The sequence below is a fragment of the Neopsephotus bourkii genome, unplaced genomic scaffold (genome assembly GCF_033783945.1).
Source record: "Neopsephotus bourkii isolate Nb327-2 ecotype Australia unplaced genomic scaffold, CSIRO-AGI_Nbou_v1 NB_1630, whole genome shotgun sequence".
NCBI lineage: Eukaryota > Metazoa > Chordata > Aves > Psittaciformes > Psittacidae > Neopsephotus > Neopsephotus bourkii.
In genome coordinates this window covers 10,188,816-10,208,949 of record NW_026902105.1, presented here as the reverse complement: position 1 = coordinate 10,208,949, position 20,134 = coordinate 10,188,816, and the positions used below count along the sequence as shown (strand labels likewise).

The 20,134-nt window shown below is 37.4% G+C and overlaps 1 protein-coding gene across 3 annotated transcripts in view; it reads right to left on the bottom strand.

Moving 5' to 3' along the window:
- Positions 1 to 20,134, bottom strand: part of COL14A1 (collagen type XIV alpha 1 chain) — a 117,470-nt gene that overhangs the window by 23,347 nt on the left and 73,989 nt on the right. For 2 of the 3 annotated variants that reach the window (XM_061373461.1, XM_061373460.1), the window contains exons 29-40: positions 19,774 to 19,938; positions 18,269 to 18,307; positions 17,915 to 18,053; positions 15,557 to 15,699; positions 14,476 to 14,585; positions 12,992 to 13,150; positions 7,923 to 8,000; positions 7,585 to 7,671; positions 3,456 to 3,509; positions 2,983 to 3,078; positions 1,727 to 1,780; positions 484 to 537 (exon numbers count right to left, since the gene is read on the bottom strand). In XM_061373461.1, the coding sequence (XP_061229445.1) occupies positions 484 to 537; positions 1,727 to 1,780; positions 2,983 to 3,078; positions 3,456 to 3,509; positions 7,585 to 7,671; positions 7,923 to 8,000; positions 12,992 to 13,150; positions 14,476 to 14,585; positions 15,557 to 15,699; positions 17,915 to 18,053; positions 18,269 to 18,307; positions 19,774 to 19,938 (1,178 nt within the window). Of the gene's footprint in view, positions 1 to 483; positions 538 to 1,726; positions 1,781 to 2,982; positions 3,079 to 3,455; positions 3,510 to 7,584; positions 7,672 to 7,922; positions 8,001 to 12,991; positions 13,151 to 14,475; positions 14,586 to 15,556; positions 15,700 to 16,816; positions 16,908 to 17,914; positions 18,054 to 18,268; positions 18,308 to 19,773; positions 19,939 to 20,134 lie in introns of those variants that run through there. The other variant, XM_061373462.1, reaches the window with a different exon arrangement.

Genomic DNA, 20,134 nt, shown 5'->3' with positions numbered 1-20,134 from the left:
TTGGTATTATTCTTCACCTTTTCCTTATCTCACCAGTTTCTACAGGCATTGTTCTACATTCAGTATTAAATTCCCTTGTAGCTGTCTCTTGTATTCATTAATTAACTAGAAAGCAAATTTAGATAATTGCATTAGATTGCATACTAATTATGTACCATTTAACCACCATCTAATTTTAAAAGTATTAGCAAACAGACTAATTGGCAGTGCTGGACACAAATGACAATTACTCCTATCAAAGGCATTAAACACATCCATAGAGCTTGGGTCTCCGTTACTCATCTAGTATTTCTTAACCCTGATCTATCAGATGGAAGGATACTTCACCCTATCTCTGACTTCTCCTCTGATTGGCACAGCCATATGGGTCTCCAGAAATGTAGAATACAAGTGACATAAACCATAATAAATCAACCTGGGAAACATATCCATTACGGAATGGAAACTCTTAAAACAAATGTAAACATGTTTATTTTACCTTACCCTTTGACCTTGAGCTCCATCTCTTCCAGGTGAACCTGATGCTCCTGGAACACCCTAAGCATTTTAAAGGGAGGGCAAATGGTGAGATCTAGTTAACAGAATCCAACTAAACCATTTTCCAGTGAAACTGTATGACATGCTTTTGGATAAAGGGAACTAGGGAGTTCAATAAAGAAGAGATTCAGTAAAGAAGTCATTTCTGTGAAATGAGAGAGGTTTAAACACACACTGATAAAGGGCACAGCCTTCATACCTCACTACTGTCCTACTACGAACATTGACAATTTCATCAAGTCAGGCTTCATATGCCGCTAAGCTGAAAAGAGCTTGATTTCCTACATTATTCCAGTGTCATGTCAGTGTAACTCCACTGCATGGCATCAATACCTTGACCTAATAATACGACTGCTATTTCTCTCTCTGTCTTGTTGCTAAAATGGAGTCTGTTACCATATTGCTTGACGTCAGCGCAGCAATATCAAAGTGGAAATACCTGCCTGAGCAGGACAAGTTACATCCAGCAGTTTGCTAATGTTCAGATGAAATGTCACTCTCTGGCTCATGTGGGCTGCAGAGCAACACTATGGGACCATTACTACAGGGTTCACAAGGCTAACAAAACTGACTTATGGTGAAAGACTATGAGTTCATTATCTGTTGCACCTATGAATATGCATGCCACTTGCTAACAACCAACAAATATTAGAGGCATATAATTAGAGGAAGAGAAGTGTCTAAAAAGGGAAGATTCAAAAGATCCCAAAGAGCAGCAATTAATTGGAATCCAATCTCCAGACTGAATACTGGACACCAAACTGATTCACTGACTACTACAACTTTTTAAGATGCCAATTTTGTGAAAGATGGCATCAAAAAGATTAAGTGCCTGATCTTTCTTCCTAGATAATTCCAGGAGGAATTTAATGGGTTTAAAGTGAAAACAAGCAGATTATGATTGTTCAGTCTGTAAGCAGAAATCTAAAAGTGGGTATTTTTTGAGTCTGTATAGACCCTATTTCAGAGTTAAACAGGGTCAGGAAAGTAATCAGTCCTTTAGACCCTGAATGATTTTGTCACTGCACACTAGCACACCCTAAATTCCTCCTCATTCTAAACTTCCATTCAAATTTAACGCAACAACATGCTTCTCAGCTGTTTTGAATGTGTGCCCTGAATTCACAATTATGTCAATTCAACATTCAAACCTAGTAAGTGACAGGTTAAACAGTAACTTAGGGAATACCTGCAGGCCAGGAAAACCAAGATCTCCCTTCTCTCCCTTTTCACCTGGTGGCCCCTGCAAATTAAGAACATAGGAAACCAAATATATGATTAGTTTACTGGTTTTAATAGTTCCTTTCAGCTTCTTTAGAAAAAAAAAAACCAAAGAAACAAGCAACCAGTATAGAAAACAGACTGTTTTTCCTGCTGAAAGCAAACCTACGGACTTATTTGCAAAACTGCAAAGTGAGAATTTACAAGTATAGAAAATAAAACTAATTTTAAAAGACTTCAGAATTAACCTGACAAAATTGGAGCCATGATGTTACAAAAGAAAGTAGTTATTTTCTTCTCAAAGGAATCTGTTTCTCTTCAGCCATCAGAAGTGTTTCCTATAATGATGAAACTAATGGATTTCTACTGAAACTAGACGTGTTTCTAAAGTGCATATGCAGGACAAAGATATACTTTTCTAGATAATAAACTAATTTTACTTACAGTTTATGCAAGATCATGATTTTTGTATGAAATAACTATTCTTATACTTATTCTGTTTTATTCTCTGATGGCAACATGGTCACCACTTCATTATATTGTGCAAGCAGTATCATATAGACAAGGTAAAAAGCAGAAAGTGCATTATAATGTAGTAAATAAAAGGTCTATCAGAAAATATATATATTTACTACCTTTCAAATATGCATCTACTACCTTTCAAGGCTTGTGTGCACCCATCTACTGGAAATCCACATGAAACAAGACTAGTTCATTACTCTAGCAATGTGTCTTTATGAGGAAATGCTGCAAACTCCAGATCTAATCACCACCTCTGATGATAGATTCTGTAAAGTAGTTAATACTGTTGCTTAATTTTGGCAGCTAATTTGGTTTTCTTGCTTGGGTATACCTTTCAAGTTAGAACTGATCTGCGATGAGCAATGCCACAACCAGGAAAAGATAAAATATTAACATTTTGGTTTGATGCTGTGTTACAGCCCCCACTGCAGGTTTTTTCACCTGTCTTCAGGCTTCAAGGATATCCTGGGTCATATTCAGCCTGTGATCAGATCCCTGCAGCTAACTAAAAGTTCAGACACAACTGAAAATGGGAATGTTGTCATTGAAAGCATGTCCACTGAAAGTTAAACCCAAATCTGTGATTTCACCTGAAATACTGAAATTCAGATTCTGATCAGAACACCAAAAGATATTTCAGTCTAGTCTAAAATATTTCCAAAATGCCATAGGAAAGAACACTATTGATTTTATAAGACTCACTGGAAGCCCTTGAATTGAAAGTCCACTGGGTCCCTGTGGTCCTGGAGGTCCTTGTGGTCCAGGAACACCAATTTCACCTCGAGGTCCATCTGGTCCCTAAAGAAGCACAGGACATGAGTTAAACTCTTATCATATGGACAAAGGCAGCTTCTAGTTGGAGAATTAAATAACAATAGACTCAAAAAACATCTGAAATATGAGAAGTTATGGTTCAATTTAAAACTGCCTGCTTCCTTTATAAAGGAAGATTTTATGCTGTGAAAGCAGCATTCTGAATTTTCTATATTTTATCAAGGAACAAACAGGACAAGCAATTGTTATGAAAAGAGAAAGGCCAAATGCCAATGGCATTTCACTGTGCTTTTTCCTTAGTGACATCAGAAACAATCTGGAATTCATTTGAAGGTTTACATGCGGCAGAGATAAATCAAGAACCTCTGCATCTGTCAACTGTAAAGTGCTGTACAAGGTACCTTTGGACCTGGATCACCACGATGACCTTTGGCACCTCTGACACCTGGACCACCCTGTGGAGCACAAGCACAGGATTTGCTGAAAACCAGAACTCCCAAAGCCCAAACAGTTTTTTGTTGTTCCTGAATCAGTGTTCAAGAATCAGTGAATATCCTGTCAATATCCTTCATTGGAGCAATTAAACTGAGAACATACTTAATGTGACCATACACAGGAACAGAGCTAAACACAGATGGGACTACATTTTAGAGCCAAGAATGCATATCACGCAAGCATGAAAATGACATTGAAAGCTACAGCAGGGATAGAAATGTATACATGTGGTTATGGGTTTCTTTCCAGTTGCTGAAACCTCCTGCACATCTGTCTGTTCTTACCAAAGTCACTATATTGTTCTGATTTTCCAAGAAGGCCAACAGCATCCTGGCCTGTATCAGAAATAGTGTGGCCAGCAGGGCCAGGGCAGTGTTCAACCCCTGTACTCAGCACTGGTGAGGCTACACCTCAAATACTGTGTTCATTTCTAGCCCCTCACAACAAGAAAGACATTGAGGTGCTGGAGCAGGACCAGAGAAGGGCAATGGAGCTGGTGAAGGGTCTGGAGCACAAGTGTGATGGGGAATGGCTGATGGACCTAGGGGGGGTTTAGTCTGGAGAAGAGAAGGCTCAGGGGGGACCTTATCACTCTCTACAACTGCCTGAAAGGAGGATGGAGTGAGGTGGGGGTCGGTCTCTTCTCCCAAGTAACAAAGGATAGGATGAGAATATACAGCCTCAAATTATGCCAGGGGAGGTTTACGGGGAATATTATGAAAAATTTATTTCCCAAAAGGGCTATCAAGCACTGGAACAGGCTGCCCAAGGAAGTGCTGGGGTCATCATCCCTGGAGGTATTTAAAAGACTTGTCTCTAGGTTCTACTAGACTTACCGTGGTTTAATTTAGAACTCCTCTTAGGTGCAGCATTTGTACCTTTTGCCCATTTTTCTCTTTTTTGCTTTCTTTAGCAGTGCCTACATCTGTTAATCATATATTAACCAACTGTTGCTTTTCTATTAGTATCATTGGAGATATTGGAGTTGCACATATCTGTGGATGCCTGCCATGAATGTGTTTTGTATACACAGGCTGCATGTGCTTTGCCCTCAAAGACAGCATTTTTTTCAAATCAATTTCCCTCTCCCCTTAATCTCCTTGCTCAGCCTCTTGGGATATGCACTTTACAGGGGTTCTGCCTCCTTTGTACTCCAAAAGGACCTTGTACAACTAGGCACCATAACTGAATAGCATTCTTTGGGGCTACAATAAGTACTTATATAAATAATATATTAAAAACATAAAAATAGAGAATACACTTATCAGATTACATGCATATGTAGTATTTATGAGACTTTAAATAGGAATGTCAATAACAAAAATATTTGGAAGTGACAGAGGGCTCTTGCTCTTCAGTGAAGGTATTATCACATAGTCTTCATATGTAGGCTTACAGAGAAGTTTTCTGTTCTCTGTCCCAGCTCCTTTAGTCTCCTCACTTCCATCCCACAGCTCTCTGGCCATGATCCATCACATTATGGTCAGCTCCGACCCTAAAATCTCATCCCACGCTCTCCACAGAGCTGTGTTCCAGTTGCCAGTTCCCAAATTCCAGGTCACTGCATTTCTGCATTCCACCCTAGTAGCTCCCTCTGCTCTTTTTCCTGCCTCTGCCTTTCTCCTGCCTCTCAGATTAAAAATTCGTATGCAAATACTCAGCAGCATAACTGCAACTTTTTCACATTAAAAAAAATCACAGCATTTTCTCCCATTTTCTTCTAGAAACAGTTCACATTTCTATGGAGTAAGAAAGTATACTTAAAAATAGCCATTAAATCATTTGTTTTAAGATTCACACTGAATTTGGTATAGTTATCCATATTTTGAACCATTAATTTTTGCTTAGTGAAAGCACAAGTTCCAGAAAGGCTTTAAGATTAAAACATCACAAAAGCCTCCCTCATTTTTCTTGTAAACTTGTTTTGGTGGTTATTCTGCAGCACTCTTAAGCTTGTGTGACTAATTTCAAACTTTTCACTTCTTTGGATTCTACTTCTAGCCAAGAATTTCTGTTATGCTTTTTTCTCTTATTTTAAATAACTTCTTAATAGCCAGGGTTCTCCCCCAGAAACACTTATCAAGTCACCTCTTTATTCCTTTCTGTAAACTATGAAGCACTGAAAGCTTTTCTTTGCAGTTAAACTTTTGCAGTCCTCCAATATTTCCCCCCCCCCCGCTTCACCTTCTCCAGTTCTGCAGTCTCCTTTCAAAGCAGGGATCAGGTTTGGGTGATAACTTACTTTTAATTTGTGTGGGGGACTTCAGACAGCATGACCAAATTCTGGCAAAGATAAAGCCATAAAAACAGTATCCTGCAATGAAGACTACCAGATAATCTTAACGCTAAGTGATACTTTGGCTTACCAAAATGACCCACTTCCTAAAAGAGCTTAAGAAAAATATTTCCAGAGTTACTATCCCAAACAAATGGAAGCCTTTTATTTGGTGTCCTTTTTAGTTTAGTGTCTAAAACTGGCTACACAGTAGAATCCTGATCTCTTAAACAGAAAAATCCTTGGCTTTGGGAAAAGTCACATGACATTTTAATGACTTGGAGCAGTACTGACCAGACATAGCACATGTGACTTTCTGACTTTTGGTTGGCACGGAGATGAACACTGACATTATTCTGCTGCTCTGCTTTTTGCTAGACTTCTGACTTCTTTCCAGGGCTACACCACCTAACTGTCTGGCAGAAAAGCATCACTTAGAAGAAGCTGAGTTCCAGAATCACATACTCGCCTGCCTAAGCAGTGATTTTTCTGCTTGATTTTAAGCCTTCTCTTGTATGGCACTGTGCTACTCAAAACACTGCTAATCCTAAATGTAATAAATAGAAGTAAATTATTTTACTGCTGGGTAAGATTTAGCAATTCCTGATCTGTATGTTTTGAACTATAGTAACACACATCCTTCCAGTCAAATAATTTTAAAACATTTTTCATTTTACTGTGACATCTGGCCAAACTACTCAAATTCAGTTGCATTTTTGTGTGAAATAGCCCATTGTTTTTTTTTTACAGAACACAAATTGGACACCTATATTCAGAAATGAAAACCTTAATCCATGTTTGATTTATAACCTACATTCAAATAGGAGAACAGAGTAAATTTTCCTAGTTCAAGATACACTTCTTCAGTGAATTTTCTCCTGAGTTCCTCTTCAGGCTTTTGTACTAGAGCTTGAAGAACAGTTCTTGCAGAAACACTAACCCCTGAGTTGTTAGCAGGATACAGGTCTGCAAGGACATGAGTATTTTATGCGCAAGTTAATTTTGTTGTTGGACGTGTATCTCAGGTAATTTGCATACTTTTAACCTTTTCAGAAACTCATTTTCCTTTACATTCTTCACTGGCTCTTTCTCTTCAGAACATGATCTGACAGCATCGAGGTTACATGCTTACAGTATGAGCAGAGAAACACCCCGTTCAGCCTTGTTCACAAGAAGGCCCCATTTCAAGCTAACTTAGCAAGCAGCTAAGTTAGGTACCTCTTCTGGGTACCATTGTGCCTCTAGGAGGCTCTGAACAACCAGCAATTTCAGTTGTACTTTCTAATAAATATTGTACCTAGGTAGGGTTTTTAAGACAGAAAAGTCTTCTTCCATCATTTATCATACAAGTGGCATTGTCATACCCCAGATCTTTAATTCATAAGAATACTGTAAATCTCCGAGCTACACTTAATGCACATGTGCTAGAGTAGACAGACAGTGGTGGATAATTATGTAATAATAAATGGCACTAACTAGGGCATCTACTAATGCTACAGATTCAAGGTCTAAAGATCACCCTAACTGCTTCAGGTCTCAAGTAAACCGCTGAGAATTTGACTGACTTATTGGGTGAGAAGGTTTTTTACTGCTTATTACTTTACAACTTTGCTATGAATTGAGTGTTATTTTAAGACTTTTCCAATAGTTTAAACCTTAATTTACCATATTAGTTATACAATGACAGTATATTCACGTGTCTTGGAATAAAGGTGGCCACTTTTTGCTACAGTTGACTATAAACCTGAATAAAACCTTACCGGTGGTCCAGGAGGTCCAAGGGGACCCTTACTAGCTTCTGAACAGGAACAAGCATGAGGAAGGGCAGGGCAATTTTCTTCATCTCTCTAAGGAAAGATCAAGATTGGAAGAGAATGATGTCCAAAACTTTGATTCAGAAGTTAAGAATTCTATGAATCTAAGACACAGTACTATGTGGACGCCTCAAAAGCGCCTACTTGATTTAGAAACAAGCATCTCAATGACTGTCAAGCAGACTTTTTGAAAACTTTTAACTATCCTTTTCCATTTCAACATTTCTCTCAATAAAAGGGAAAGTAAAAGATAAACTCTACAGTTATTGAAAGAAGGTTCTTACCAAGCCCGGAAGCTCACAGCATTTGTCTCGATTGGCCCACGAGGTAGCACAAACAATGTCAAACATCTGTAACTGCAACTGTTTCAAAACAAAGGTGAAGTACAAAATGACTGTTAGTTGTAAGATCAGTGCAAAATGGAGCTATCAGCAAGAAAAGCTACCTTGATTCAAGCACTCAGGTTAGACGGAAGACAGGCTTTGAGCAGCTAGCCACAAATACACAAAAATAACAAAAGCCATTTTTTCTACTAAACGTATGTGTTCTAACCAACTTGTCCAAACTATCAGACACTAAATGGATCGAGCAAGCTGTTCCAGGCTAAATGCTGCAGGCATTTGTTAGGTTGTTCCCACCTCCTTGATTAAATTCCTAATTTTACCCAATGGTGCCTCCTGATACCTTTTTCTAGCAAAGGAGGCATTAAGAGTAAGGTGAAAGAGAGCTCAGCTTCTCAAAACTGTAATTCCTCTTAACTCACTGGTCTGGTGCTCAGTTTTTATCTGGGACAAGGTCTCTGTAGTGCATTACTTACACTGGAGCTGAGCCACAAATAATATTTATCATTTTCTCAAGTTTTATTTTACTTTAGAATGTGCCCCCTCTTACCCATATTATCCCCAGGCAATGACAGTTTAAGGACGGTGAAAAGCTTGCTCAACACATGACAACATTGGGCAGAAAATTCTCACCACAGGTCTGGGAACATGGTTTGGGCAAGAATTTAATCTACAAGAACACACACATTTGGTAAAAATAATGGCTGCTAGGTACTCAGAAACAATATATTGAATAGGACTCAGTGGTAAAACCACTTGTCTCCTTTACAGCCTTGAACTGAACAAAGGGGTCTAGAGACATGAAGCTTTCTTCTGTTACTATTTCTATTCTTTTTCCATGCCTCATTTATGTGCATATTGAATAGAGGGAAATGGAACAGAACATCCCATTAAATTAACCCCACATGTTAAAAAAATTGAGGAACTGCTAGAGATAGAACTCTCTTTGGGCTTGCTCCCATTATTATTTTCAGTGACATTATTCTAACACTACGACACAGGAATGAATTTTCTTAAAACTGCATTGCTTCTAAAGCTGTTAAAATGAACTACATACGTGCACCTTCAGCTTTGCCTCATTTTTTTTCCTACATACAGGCAACTGCTATATTTCAAATGAATACTTTCATATATATTCTTCTTAGCTGTCAGCAGATTCGCTGCTTTGTAGATATACTGTATTACAGATGCTGATGCACATGAGCTGTATCCATATTAAACACCTTAGGCAGCTGAAGTGCAGCATGAAGGCAACTTTGGGCCCCTTGGTTTGCCTCCACAAAGGTCTATCCTGAGTTCAGCAAGTCTGTGTCTTTTACTGTGTCAAATGCAGGCTGGGTCCACGTAGAGCTGCTTAGATGCCTCTTTGCTACATATCCCAAAGCTACTGATTCTGGAAGACCAATTACCTTGAGCACAGGGTATTTGAACATGCATGAACATAGTGCTCTGTGACTCAGAATGCCTCTAGGCATTTGCATGATGCTACACTTAAGCAAACAAGACATCCCAGAAAAGGTACTGCAGAAAGAAACTTGAGTTCAGAAGTAACTTGCATTGCCAGTTTTTTCCATAACCCAGTTTGTCCCAAGCTATTCTGCTATCCTGAACAACAGAAGGTTAACAGTAATGGCTAAAATTATGCAGTCCTGCATAGGCGTATATATGCATCCATTTTTCTGGATTAGGCAACCTAGAGAACTATAGTGACAAAGCTTGTTAGTGTAAAGTACAGGGCAAATAGGCATTCTCTGAATTACTGTATTCACCATCCAAATGTTGAATGACTCAGTATTCTTATGTTACTATGTGGGTTGCTCTGACTCAAGCTAAATAACTAAACAAAGCTTTCTTTGCTACCGTTAAACATTTATTCATAATTCCCTGTATTCATAGTGATTTTGCTTTCTAAGTATCCAGCCCTGCAAGCAGAACAAATAAGATGGAAAAGTCTGCCTGTCCTCTGATCACGCTACAGTTCTGCAAAGATTTCTCAAGAGCAGACCACATTAGACATTAATTTTTTAATAGTACATAGAATCATAGAATCCTAGAATAGTTAGGGTTGGAAAGGACCTTAAGATCATCCAGTTCCAACCCCCCTGCCATGGGCAGGGACACCTCGCTCTAAACCATATCACCCAAGGCCTTGTCCAACCTGGACTTGAACACTGCCAGGGATGGAGCATTCACAACCTCCCTGGACAACCCATTCCAGGGCCTCATCACCCTAACAGTAAAGAACTTCTTCCTTATATCCAATCTAAACTTCCCCTGTTTAAGTTTTAACCCATTACCCATTGTCCTATCATTACAGTCCCTAATGGATAGTCCCTCCCCAGCATCCCTATAGTCCCCCTTCAGATACTGGAAGGCTGCTATGAGGTCTCCATGCAGCCTTCTTTTCTCCAGGCTGAACAGCCCCAACTTTCTCAGCCTATGTTCATGTGGGAGGTGCTCCAGTCCCCTGATCATCCTCGTGGCCCTCCTCCGGACTTGTTCCAACAGATCCACATCCTTTTTATGTTGAGGACACCAGAACTGCACACAATACTCCAAGTGAGGTCTCACGAGAGCAGAATAAAGGGTCAGGATCACCTCCTTCGACCTGCTGGTCACGCTCCTTTTGATGCAACATGGAATTTAACATGGAGTTAAGTTAAATTTAAATGAAAAAGAACCTTCAGTAAAAAGAAGGTTTCTGAATTGTAAATAAACAATGTTTTAAAGCTTGACCTTTCACTATATCCTACTGAAGGAATAAAGAGCATTAGTTGCTGCATGTCACAGTCAGGTTTCATTGCTCTAGCTGGCTGGAGTGCCCAATCCAGAGACATCGCACTATTAAAGGGATGTTAAAAGGGCACAGCACCTTCAGCCTAATCCTCTTTTTATCTTATCTATCTCTGTTCCTGCCTGCTCATTGAACTGTTGCACACCGTACACATTGATTGGGAAAAAACCCAAACTCTGATACAATTATATTCCCAGAAATTAAAATGTTTTGCAAAATTCAAGTGATTGCACTGGATTCTGACAATGTTAAACACTTCCATGTGAATTCAGAACAAAACATCCACAATTTTATTCCATAATAATCGCCTGCCTGTTTCTATTTTAGGTAATAAGGATCTTTAACACTAAGATTAAAGTATTCCATGAAAATACAGCTAATGAAAAAAGACCTTTACAGAGCTATCAACGAGTTCCAATTTTCATATAAGTTCAAAACAATTTTTCAGAATGTTTTGCAAAATGGAATTTTTTCCTGTTTCATGCCTTTATGAGCCTCTTAAAGCTATGAGGAGACTGTAATGGACTAAATCCCAGAATTCTATTTCACACGGTGGCACAAGTGATATGCAATGAAGCACAAGGGTGTAAGTCATACTCCTATCATACAGTCTACTATTTTCCAGTGACTTTCAGATCACGGATTTCCTGCCCCAGATTTAACAATCAATATTTCGCTTTTATTCATTTATCCAGACTTTCCTGCAATCTACATAAGTATTTAGTACCCATAAAATTCTGTGACTAGAAGCTGCACTGATCTATCTACCTCTTGTGAGACGAATCGCTAACTTGACTCCTACCAGCTTCCTTTGACGTCCTCTAATTTTTGGAACAGAAGAAACGAAGTCATTCATGCTTAAATGTGACTATGCACACAAGTTCCACTCAATAGGAAAAAAATGCACAGACTGGAAACTTTAAAGAATGGTATTTGGGTGCTTTCTTGCCTTGCTTGTGATTTGGTATATGTGGCAGTACTCAAAGGCAGCTAAGCAGTACTATGGAGCAAAGAATTTTCATCTTCAGCTACACGTTTGTAGTCTTACGTCAATTTCACAGTTCATTTGAACAAAACCAAATTTTTCAGTGAGTGGGCAGTCTGACTTATCTTTTATAGATTCCTGGGTTCTAACAAAAGACACCATTTCTTTCCACTTCTTTACAAAGCCTTCTCTAATTCCAAGATTTCCTAAGTCTGCCTTTTTCTGTTTCTATTGGAATGTGACTACAAAGGTTTCTCTGTATAATTGTCTTTACAGGCTTCATATAATTATTATCCATAAGTTTGAGCCCTCAAGGCTCTATTTTTTGTGCACAGAGATATATTCTGAGGGCTTATTTATTACTAAACCAGAATATTTCCATATAGTAACAAATAAATACAATTTTGAAACCTCATTCCCATTCCAATCAAGCCTTCAGTTCAAGGTTCACATTCTTTGGCAACCTCATTTTAGGGTTAAGAATTTTCAAAGAAAATTAGCAAACCATACTGCACAGGAAATAAACCTTCCTAAGATCATCACCAGACTGGAAATTCTTCTTCAACAACTAAATCTACCTGAAAAATCCAAACAAACCTTCTTAATGACAATGGAAAAAAATGGAAAGGCTCCCATAGGTTGCCATGCAATCAATTACTGCTTCTAGGAAAGCAATTTTAGAGGAATGAAAGAATACTTAATCTTCGGGAAGACCTTTCATATTTAAAATATTTTAGAATATAAAAAGAACTAGATATACTAAGAGGCTTTGGGGACCATCTGTGTCAATCTAGTTCAATTATTTAATAAACAGACGGTGACCTAGAAGGCAAACTTTGTTAGAGTAACAGGGAATGAATAAGAGACATGTGGAAGAATTATCACTCAAACCAAAGTTTAAATGATTCCAGGCAAGGGAGTTATACATTGTATTACTCTATGTAATGAAATTTTGAACACAAGCCATATCTGAATGTATTGACTGTGTTCGCATATGTGTTTGAGAATAACATTTGAACAATGATGATCTAGTGATTTCCTTTTAAAATAATCAAAAATAGATTTTACCCAAGTTGAGAACTATTGCAGGCTTTTGCAGAATTTCTGAAATGCTGGAGCTTTGCTGTTTCAAATATGAGTTTACTGGGCTTCAACTTCAAACTAACTGTAAAGATCCCAAACTTGTTTTTAGGATATTTTAGATGTTTTGAAGAGTTTTCTTGTTCTACTCACTGGTGCGGAGTTGTCTCTTGGTCCTCTGGATCTGACCATTCTCCCCAGCACTTCTATGCCATCAGAACTAATATTTCCTGCTGCATTAATGGTCTTCTCTCCCACTTCCTTGCAGTCAATAACTATTTTGGCTGTAGTCTTGCTGATAACAACATGCAACTAAACAAAAGAAAAGATGCATTAACATACAAAGGAGTACATAGGATACATTAAATTCCTGGGGAAAATGGGGGAGGGGGAAGGGACATTTTTGAAATAAGTCCCAAATTCCATGTTTGCCAATAAAACTCAGAAAATAATCCATAGCAAGTCATCCAGATGACCTCTAGAGGTCTCTTTCAACCTGAATTATCCTAGGACTCTAACCTGTTTAATGAGTTTAATTAATTTTTCTGTTTATGGAACATTTGCATACAAAGCAACACCTCACATATTTTTTTTCAGCAAGAATATAATTTATCCTTGACAAAAAAACCTATACAATTTCATATACCACCCAGATCCCAAAGAGCCCTTGATTTATGTTGTCAGTAATAATTCCCGGGCCTTGTATGGTCCTACTATATAACATAGGATTTCATCAGTGCATCTTTTATAGCCACTTGCAAAAGCCAAAACTAAGCAATAAAATTTATTCTGCAAATTATGCATTAACCACACGGCAAAATCTTTCACCATGGAGTTTTTATACTGAAAGAAACCAAATCACACCAAACACAGTGCATCAACAGAGTTACTTCCTAAAGCCTTCACTTGCACTCTCTTGTCCATATATTCCTCCAAAGCACAAACTATAAGAGAGTCAGAATTAGATCCCAGCCCTGACCTACTCTCCCTCTCTTGGCCTGTCAATTCAAAAAGAAGTACAGAAAAGTTAAGCTCTGTAAATGTCATCCCTCAACTGACTGTCTCGTTGTTTTTTTTTTGTTTAGGTAAGATACAAACATCAGTAATAAAAGTGAACAAATCACCTTCCACAACAACTGTGTGCTATAATCCCAGCACTACTTTGTCTGCTTTCAGGAAGAATGTGTAAGTTCTCCAAGAGCCAAGAAAAGTTCGACATGGCATAGCCCTTGAAATATGTTTTAAAATAACAATCCTGGTCAAAAAAGGACAATTTTTTTTTTTTTTTGCTGGACATTTACTTTCCATTATGAGTGACATTTCTAATCCAAGCCTTAAAAGGAAAAGCAAATTTATTTCCAAATTACTTTTCAAGGCAAGTATTTTTAATCAAATCTAAAGTATAGGCACAAAGCACAATATGAACATTGCTCACATCAGCTTCATCAGAGAAACTATGACTTGTTTAATGTTAATTCAATACTGCAAAGAGATTTGGACAATGTGGTAGATGATTCTGAATGTGCAAATACATTTATTTTGGCAGTGGTTGACCACATGAAAGAAGATTTTTAAGCATGAAAAACTCCTAAACCTTTATTCAGAGTGCTCTTTTTGTAATTGTTACCATTACTAACCTTATGAAAACTCCCATAAAATATTTTCCTTATTTCAGGACCTTCAAAAGTCACAGTTTGAAAATCTCCTTTGTAGTCATAGTTGAAGAAAGTCAGAGTTTTACCACCATCTGTGTGAGAATAAAAATAAGGGCTCTGTGTTAGGTGAAGGAAAAGCCTGTACATTATTTGAAAGGGCCAATTTTCTGTTTAATGAAGACAACCAAAGATGTTATATCAAATTGCATCAAATCTAGCAAATAGTAAAACACATTCATAAGTGGTATATTGACATGAAAGTAACATGCTATCCCAGCGAAATGCTCTTTCCTGGTTTGACGGGAAGGTTGGACCAATAGTTGGGAGTCTACTTCACCCCTGTCTACCTGACCCCACTCTCCCACTAGTTCTCCGTGGGATTTGGACAAGAAAAGCATGCATGAATCCTCAAGCTAGCTAAGTACCTAATTCCCACCTATTTAAAGGTGACATACCTAAAAAATTCTAGGAAAGATAGAAAGATGAGTACTAATACACCTCTTTTAAAATTGGCAGCTATGAAGAACAGCTATCTTAGAATCTACATCTTCTCAATTATAATATGGAAACCTAAATCATGGTCCTTATTTTACAGTTGTAGAAGTCAAATCAGATAGAAATGAAGAGTCACCACGAGCTCAAGTCTCTAGCTCTAAATTTGCTATCCACCAGACTACATTGCCTCTGCATATACCATCAGGCCAGTACCACTGGTGTATATCAGAATAGATTCTACTAGAACCAGATTGAGACCAGTGAAAATTTTAAAAGCAGATTAGTACCTCCCTTACATCATTTTACATCTGTTACAGCTCTTTGGATTTCGGTACCATTCCTCCCAGTTGAGAGCATTGTACGCAAAATTTGACTCTAGCTCCAAATGAAACTCAGTTAAATTGAATCTAAAAAACATCCATTGTAAACTATCACTATCCAGATTCAGGTAGTTGCTCTGGCAGCAGATTAAAACACTGGCAAATACAAAGACAGAATAATATTAGAGACAGAATGAATAAGTCATATAGTCGAAGACAAAGTCACTGATAAAACATAAAATACCTACTATCTAAAATAACTCCAACCAGTGGCTCGTATCCTTCATTTAAAATCTCCCAAAGAGCAAATGGCTCCTGAGGTGTGTCAGGGAGTATGCGAAAGAGAAACGTAATGGTGTAATCAGAAGGGAGACCTTCAGGATGCAAAAACCTGTAAGAGAATTAATGTGTTTTAAACTGAAACAAACATTAAATCTGGTGATTTACTCACCAGATGTTCACTTAAGATGCTTTCTACTATGTAAATTTCTTTGAAAATCAAGACTGAAGCGGTATGAAAAAGTGCTTGCAAAATCTACTCAACTTGATGAGTATCGAAAGAATTCTCATGAACAAAGGAGATTTTTCCTCCTGAAATTTACAAAATTGACCTTAATTATTATTTTTTTTTTTTAAATTTGCAGATCAGATCAGAGGTCCATTTAAAATAAAGCTGAAATTAATTATACTAAAAGCTTTTAAAAACCAGTTGCCACTTGCAAGACCTTTGTTATTATCTGGTTTGACAGACAATGGAAACAGAAGTTGCTTGGAAGACCAGTCTCAATAGACATGTCCTTTGTCATTAAGCCATCACTGATGGATTAAAATTAGTAGTGATAGAGACTGTAACAGGAAGCTTTATATATAATAGGGAATATAATTTATACATTTCAAAGCCAATATAGAAGAAAGTGAAGACAAAATGGATCACACAATTCAGAAACATAATCTAGAATTTTTGCTGAAGACAGGAAGTTTATGACATATAAGAGGTATGCTATTTTATACCATTTCCTAAAATTTGTCATTTAGTACTTGCAGTTTAATTTAACCTTTCATTGTTAAAACCCAAAGTAGGCGATATGAATGAGTGTCTGAAATGACTGACTAGCCTGATTCCTTAAAATTATGGTAAAGAAGCCTGAAGTGGTTATTTAATCAATTTCTTTTCCTCCCAAGGAATGATCCATTACTTCTGAAGTATTTCTGGCACATATAAAATACATAGATATGAATCATGCTAGCAAATGGGTTAAATGTGATACATAAGCAATATATTCTGCACAGAAACTATAGATGATCAAATGTGATATTAGACTGCACATTTCCCATTGAGAAAAGAGAGGGAACTCAGTAAGTGTAAGAAAAAAGGCATACAATATATCCATTGTAAAAAGAGAGGAAGAAATAAAAGTCAGTAGGCAGGGTAGGACAAACACAGAGGATAACATTAATGACATTCAGTGAACAGATGTGATGACAAAAACAAGCACTATTATTCAGACATACCTGTAGATCATCAAGAGAAAGGTATTCTCTGAACCATGAAAGGAAGTAAAAGCCTAATGAAACAGTAAGATTGGGCTGGGGTGGCAACTGGAAAAGAGCATGTAAATGCAGCAGATCCAGTTAGAAAGAAGCAGAAAGGGAAAAAGAAGTGAGAAACGTTAATCCTTGGAAATTTCAGCCCATCTAGACCCAGGAGGAAACTAAACGCGGAGAACATGAAACAGGTCCAAGTACAGCCTCATCTGGGACATGACAGGATAATCACACAAAAAAGACTAAAATCTAATACAAGCCTTAAAAGTAATTTCTTTCTTTGTTATTTATCTCAGCTAAAGAATACTTTTTTGTTGTATCTTCCCATATTTAATTCTTCAGGGCCACTGCTTTTCTCTGGTGCCACTTACTACAAAGTGGGGGACTGGACTGAGAGGGACCAAACACAGCATACACACTGTTCATAGAAGAAATGAAGAATTTCTATCACTTCCTATCTGAGGAATGACTGTAAAAGTTCAATGGGAGGTTTCTTCATCACCCCCTCCATTTCTCTCCCAGGACACAGCCTTTGTGACTGAACCATGTCCTTCCTACCAGGAAGGTACTAGATGGTGCTCACACAGGCTCATTTCAGCATAAGGAGATAATCTTCCTCTACAATCAATGAATGGACATAGACTGAATTAAAAGTGACCTGGTAAAGCAGGTTCTTGATCTGACCCCTACTTCAAAGACATTCCGAACTCTCTCAGACTTCAACCTGCATTCCAGAGGCACCTTTCACAAAGTACTACATGCTGGAATCTGCCCATTTCATACGCTTGCATGAAATTCCTAGGTGCTAAACTGCCACAAGCCTGAAACTGGCTCATGTGGGAAACCAAAAAGAGCCAGTGGGCTTACTTAGTGTTACCCACAACTGCTATTTTTGAATGAAACTGATTGAAGACTCAGGACACCAAACACTCTGGCATCTCTACTCTTCTGACATGAAAATATTGGTCCCTGAAATGAATAATTGCCTGCACAAGACAATTATTCTCATGTGTTTTATGAATATGATTCTATTATTCTAATATATATACATTAATACATACTTGGTAGGCTGGGATACAAGGGCATCCTTGTGCAGTCTGTAACATGGGTAAACATTAAATGTACCAGGTTCCATTGAAACCCCTTCCACAGCTGAAAACTCCTTTTCAACCAAACCAAACATTTCCATCATTTTAAATCCTGGAAGGTATCAAAATATACATTCCATTAATTTAAATTAATGCTGCATTACTGGAAATAAAAAAAAGAGGAAAAATCCAGTTGCCTCAGATTCATTTACCATCTGTTTAACAGCTGGTTTTTAAAAGGGAAATTTATTGCCTACTATTGTGAAAATAAGGTAATGAAGATTATTCCATAAATCAGGAACAAATATGAACACAAAAATACTGTACCTGCAAAATTGTTGCCATCTTTAGTTACCAATGGGCAGGCTGGAAAAGAAGGAAAGATATATTTAAGGATACAAGAGATGTCCAACTGGGTCAGAGCAACGATCCAGTCAGCCCAGTACTTTATCCTGAACAATATCAAAAGGGGATGATGCTTAGGAAGGGCATGCAAACCTGGCCACTCCCTACTCCATTCAGTTGATGCTCCTTAGGATCCACAAGGGTTGTAGCAAAGACATTAAAGGGTACATCCCTATGTGTTCCATATTGTATTATTTTATGGATCTGTTGTCCGTGAATTTGTCTAATCGTTCTATGAACCTGGCATCATAACCTTTTGTGACAACAAATTCACTGCCTGCTGCATAAAAGCCCCATTTCTTATACTGGGTTTTAACCTAGTTCTCAGCATATGACCTTTTCCAACCTAACTCCATCTCAATTTCAATTACTTTAGCTGGCATTCTCTGAGCGACAGAGACCAGAATTCCACAGTCCTTAATATGTGTGCACACATTTTAAATAGCTGTAAATCTGGTTTATATTTTTCTTGTGGCAGAGAAGAAAGCACACTAATCTCTTCCAGGAAAGGTGCCCTGGGAAATCAATAAACAAGAGGGAGGGTGTCAAATATGGCACCCCAGGATACTTATATTTAGAGATCACTTTTGGAGTTCAAGAACAAGTAACCAATAAACATTACTGTTGAGTATCATTCTCAATGTTCAACATTCTCTCTACTACTTAAAGTAGAGCTTATGGTCAAACCCAAAGAATTACCGGGACACAAAAAACATACTTGTGTTCACAAGCTTTGATAACTCACAGTCTCACGATAACTTGCAGTAATAGGCATGATAACTTCTTATAATCACAAATGATTTACATAAGCTACATACTATGTCCCATCTGATATATAAGGAAACATACTGAGGGCAAACACCTAAAAGCATGGGAATTATTGACCTCTAACCATTAGGTGTTGTTCCAGAATGTCTTTCATTTTCATAAAAAGTCTTTAAGTTTGATGTTTTCATAGATCTCAAAGAGTTTGGATATGGTTTATGCTTTTCCTTAGGCTACAACTCTTCTACTTTCTCTGGTAACAGAAACATTATTAGTTCTCCGTTAATTAATTAACAACGTGATTTGAGTAATAATGAATGTAGCCAACTGTATTCATACAGATGGTTGAAGTAGTCTAGAAAATAAAATATAATTAACTTTTTATTACTAAATTCTGAACCATTAACAAAGTTTCATATCTAAAATAATTTTTTTACAACCGGTGGCTGTATTCCTGATTTGTAGCAAACAACCATTAATTGTTTTGATGTCCCAAAGCCTTCATTTCCTTAAACTTTTATGGAAATAACAGTAGAGTTATATCATCTGCAGTAAATTATGTTAAAAGGATCAAAAATACCTTTTAATAGAAAATTAATAGCCACAAGCAACCCAATAATTAGCACTTATTTTAGAAGCAAGTATAAGTCAAAATGGCTAACTTGCTGATGCAGTTTCGCAAACGAAAGTGACCAGCTCATCTTCAATCTTTGTAAAGGCATCAAAGTCATCCACAAAGAAGACATGTCTTTCACTGGGTTTGCTGCCAATGTTAACTAACTCTGAATAGTCAGCATCAGCTATTCCAATGGCGAAAAAGGTGAAACCTGTAAAACAAAAAAGAACAGTCTTGTGAGTCATTCATTTATAGAGTGGAAGTACAATATGAATATAAGTGTATTTGCACTGGCTCCCTTCCTGATTAAATACAAAGGTGGAAATTTTATTATTATTATTATTGCAAATTCCTCCATCTATTTAATCTAAAATAAATGTAATACATTCTCTGTGAGATATTTCTTT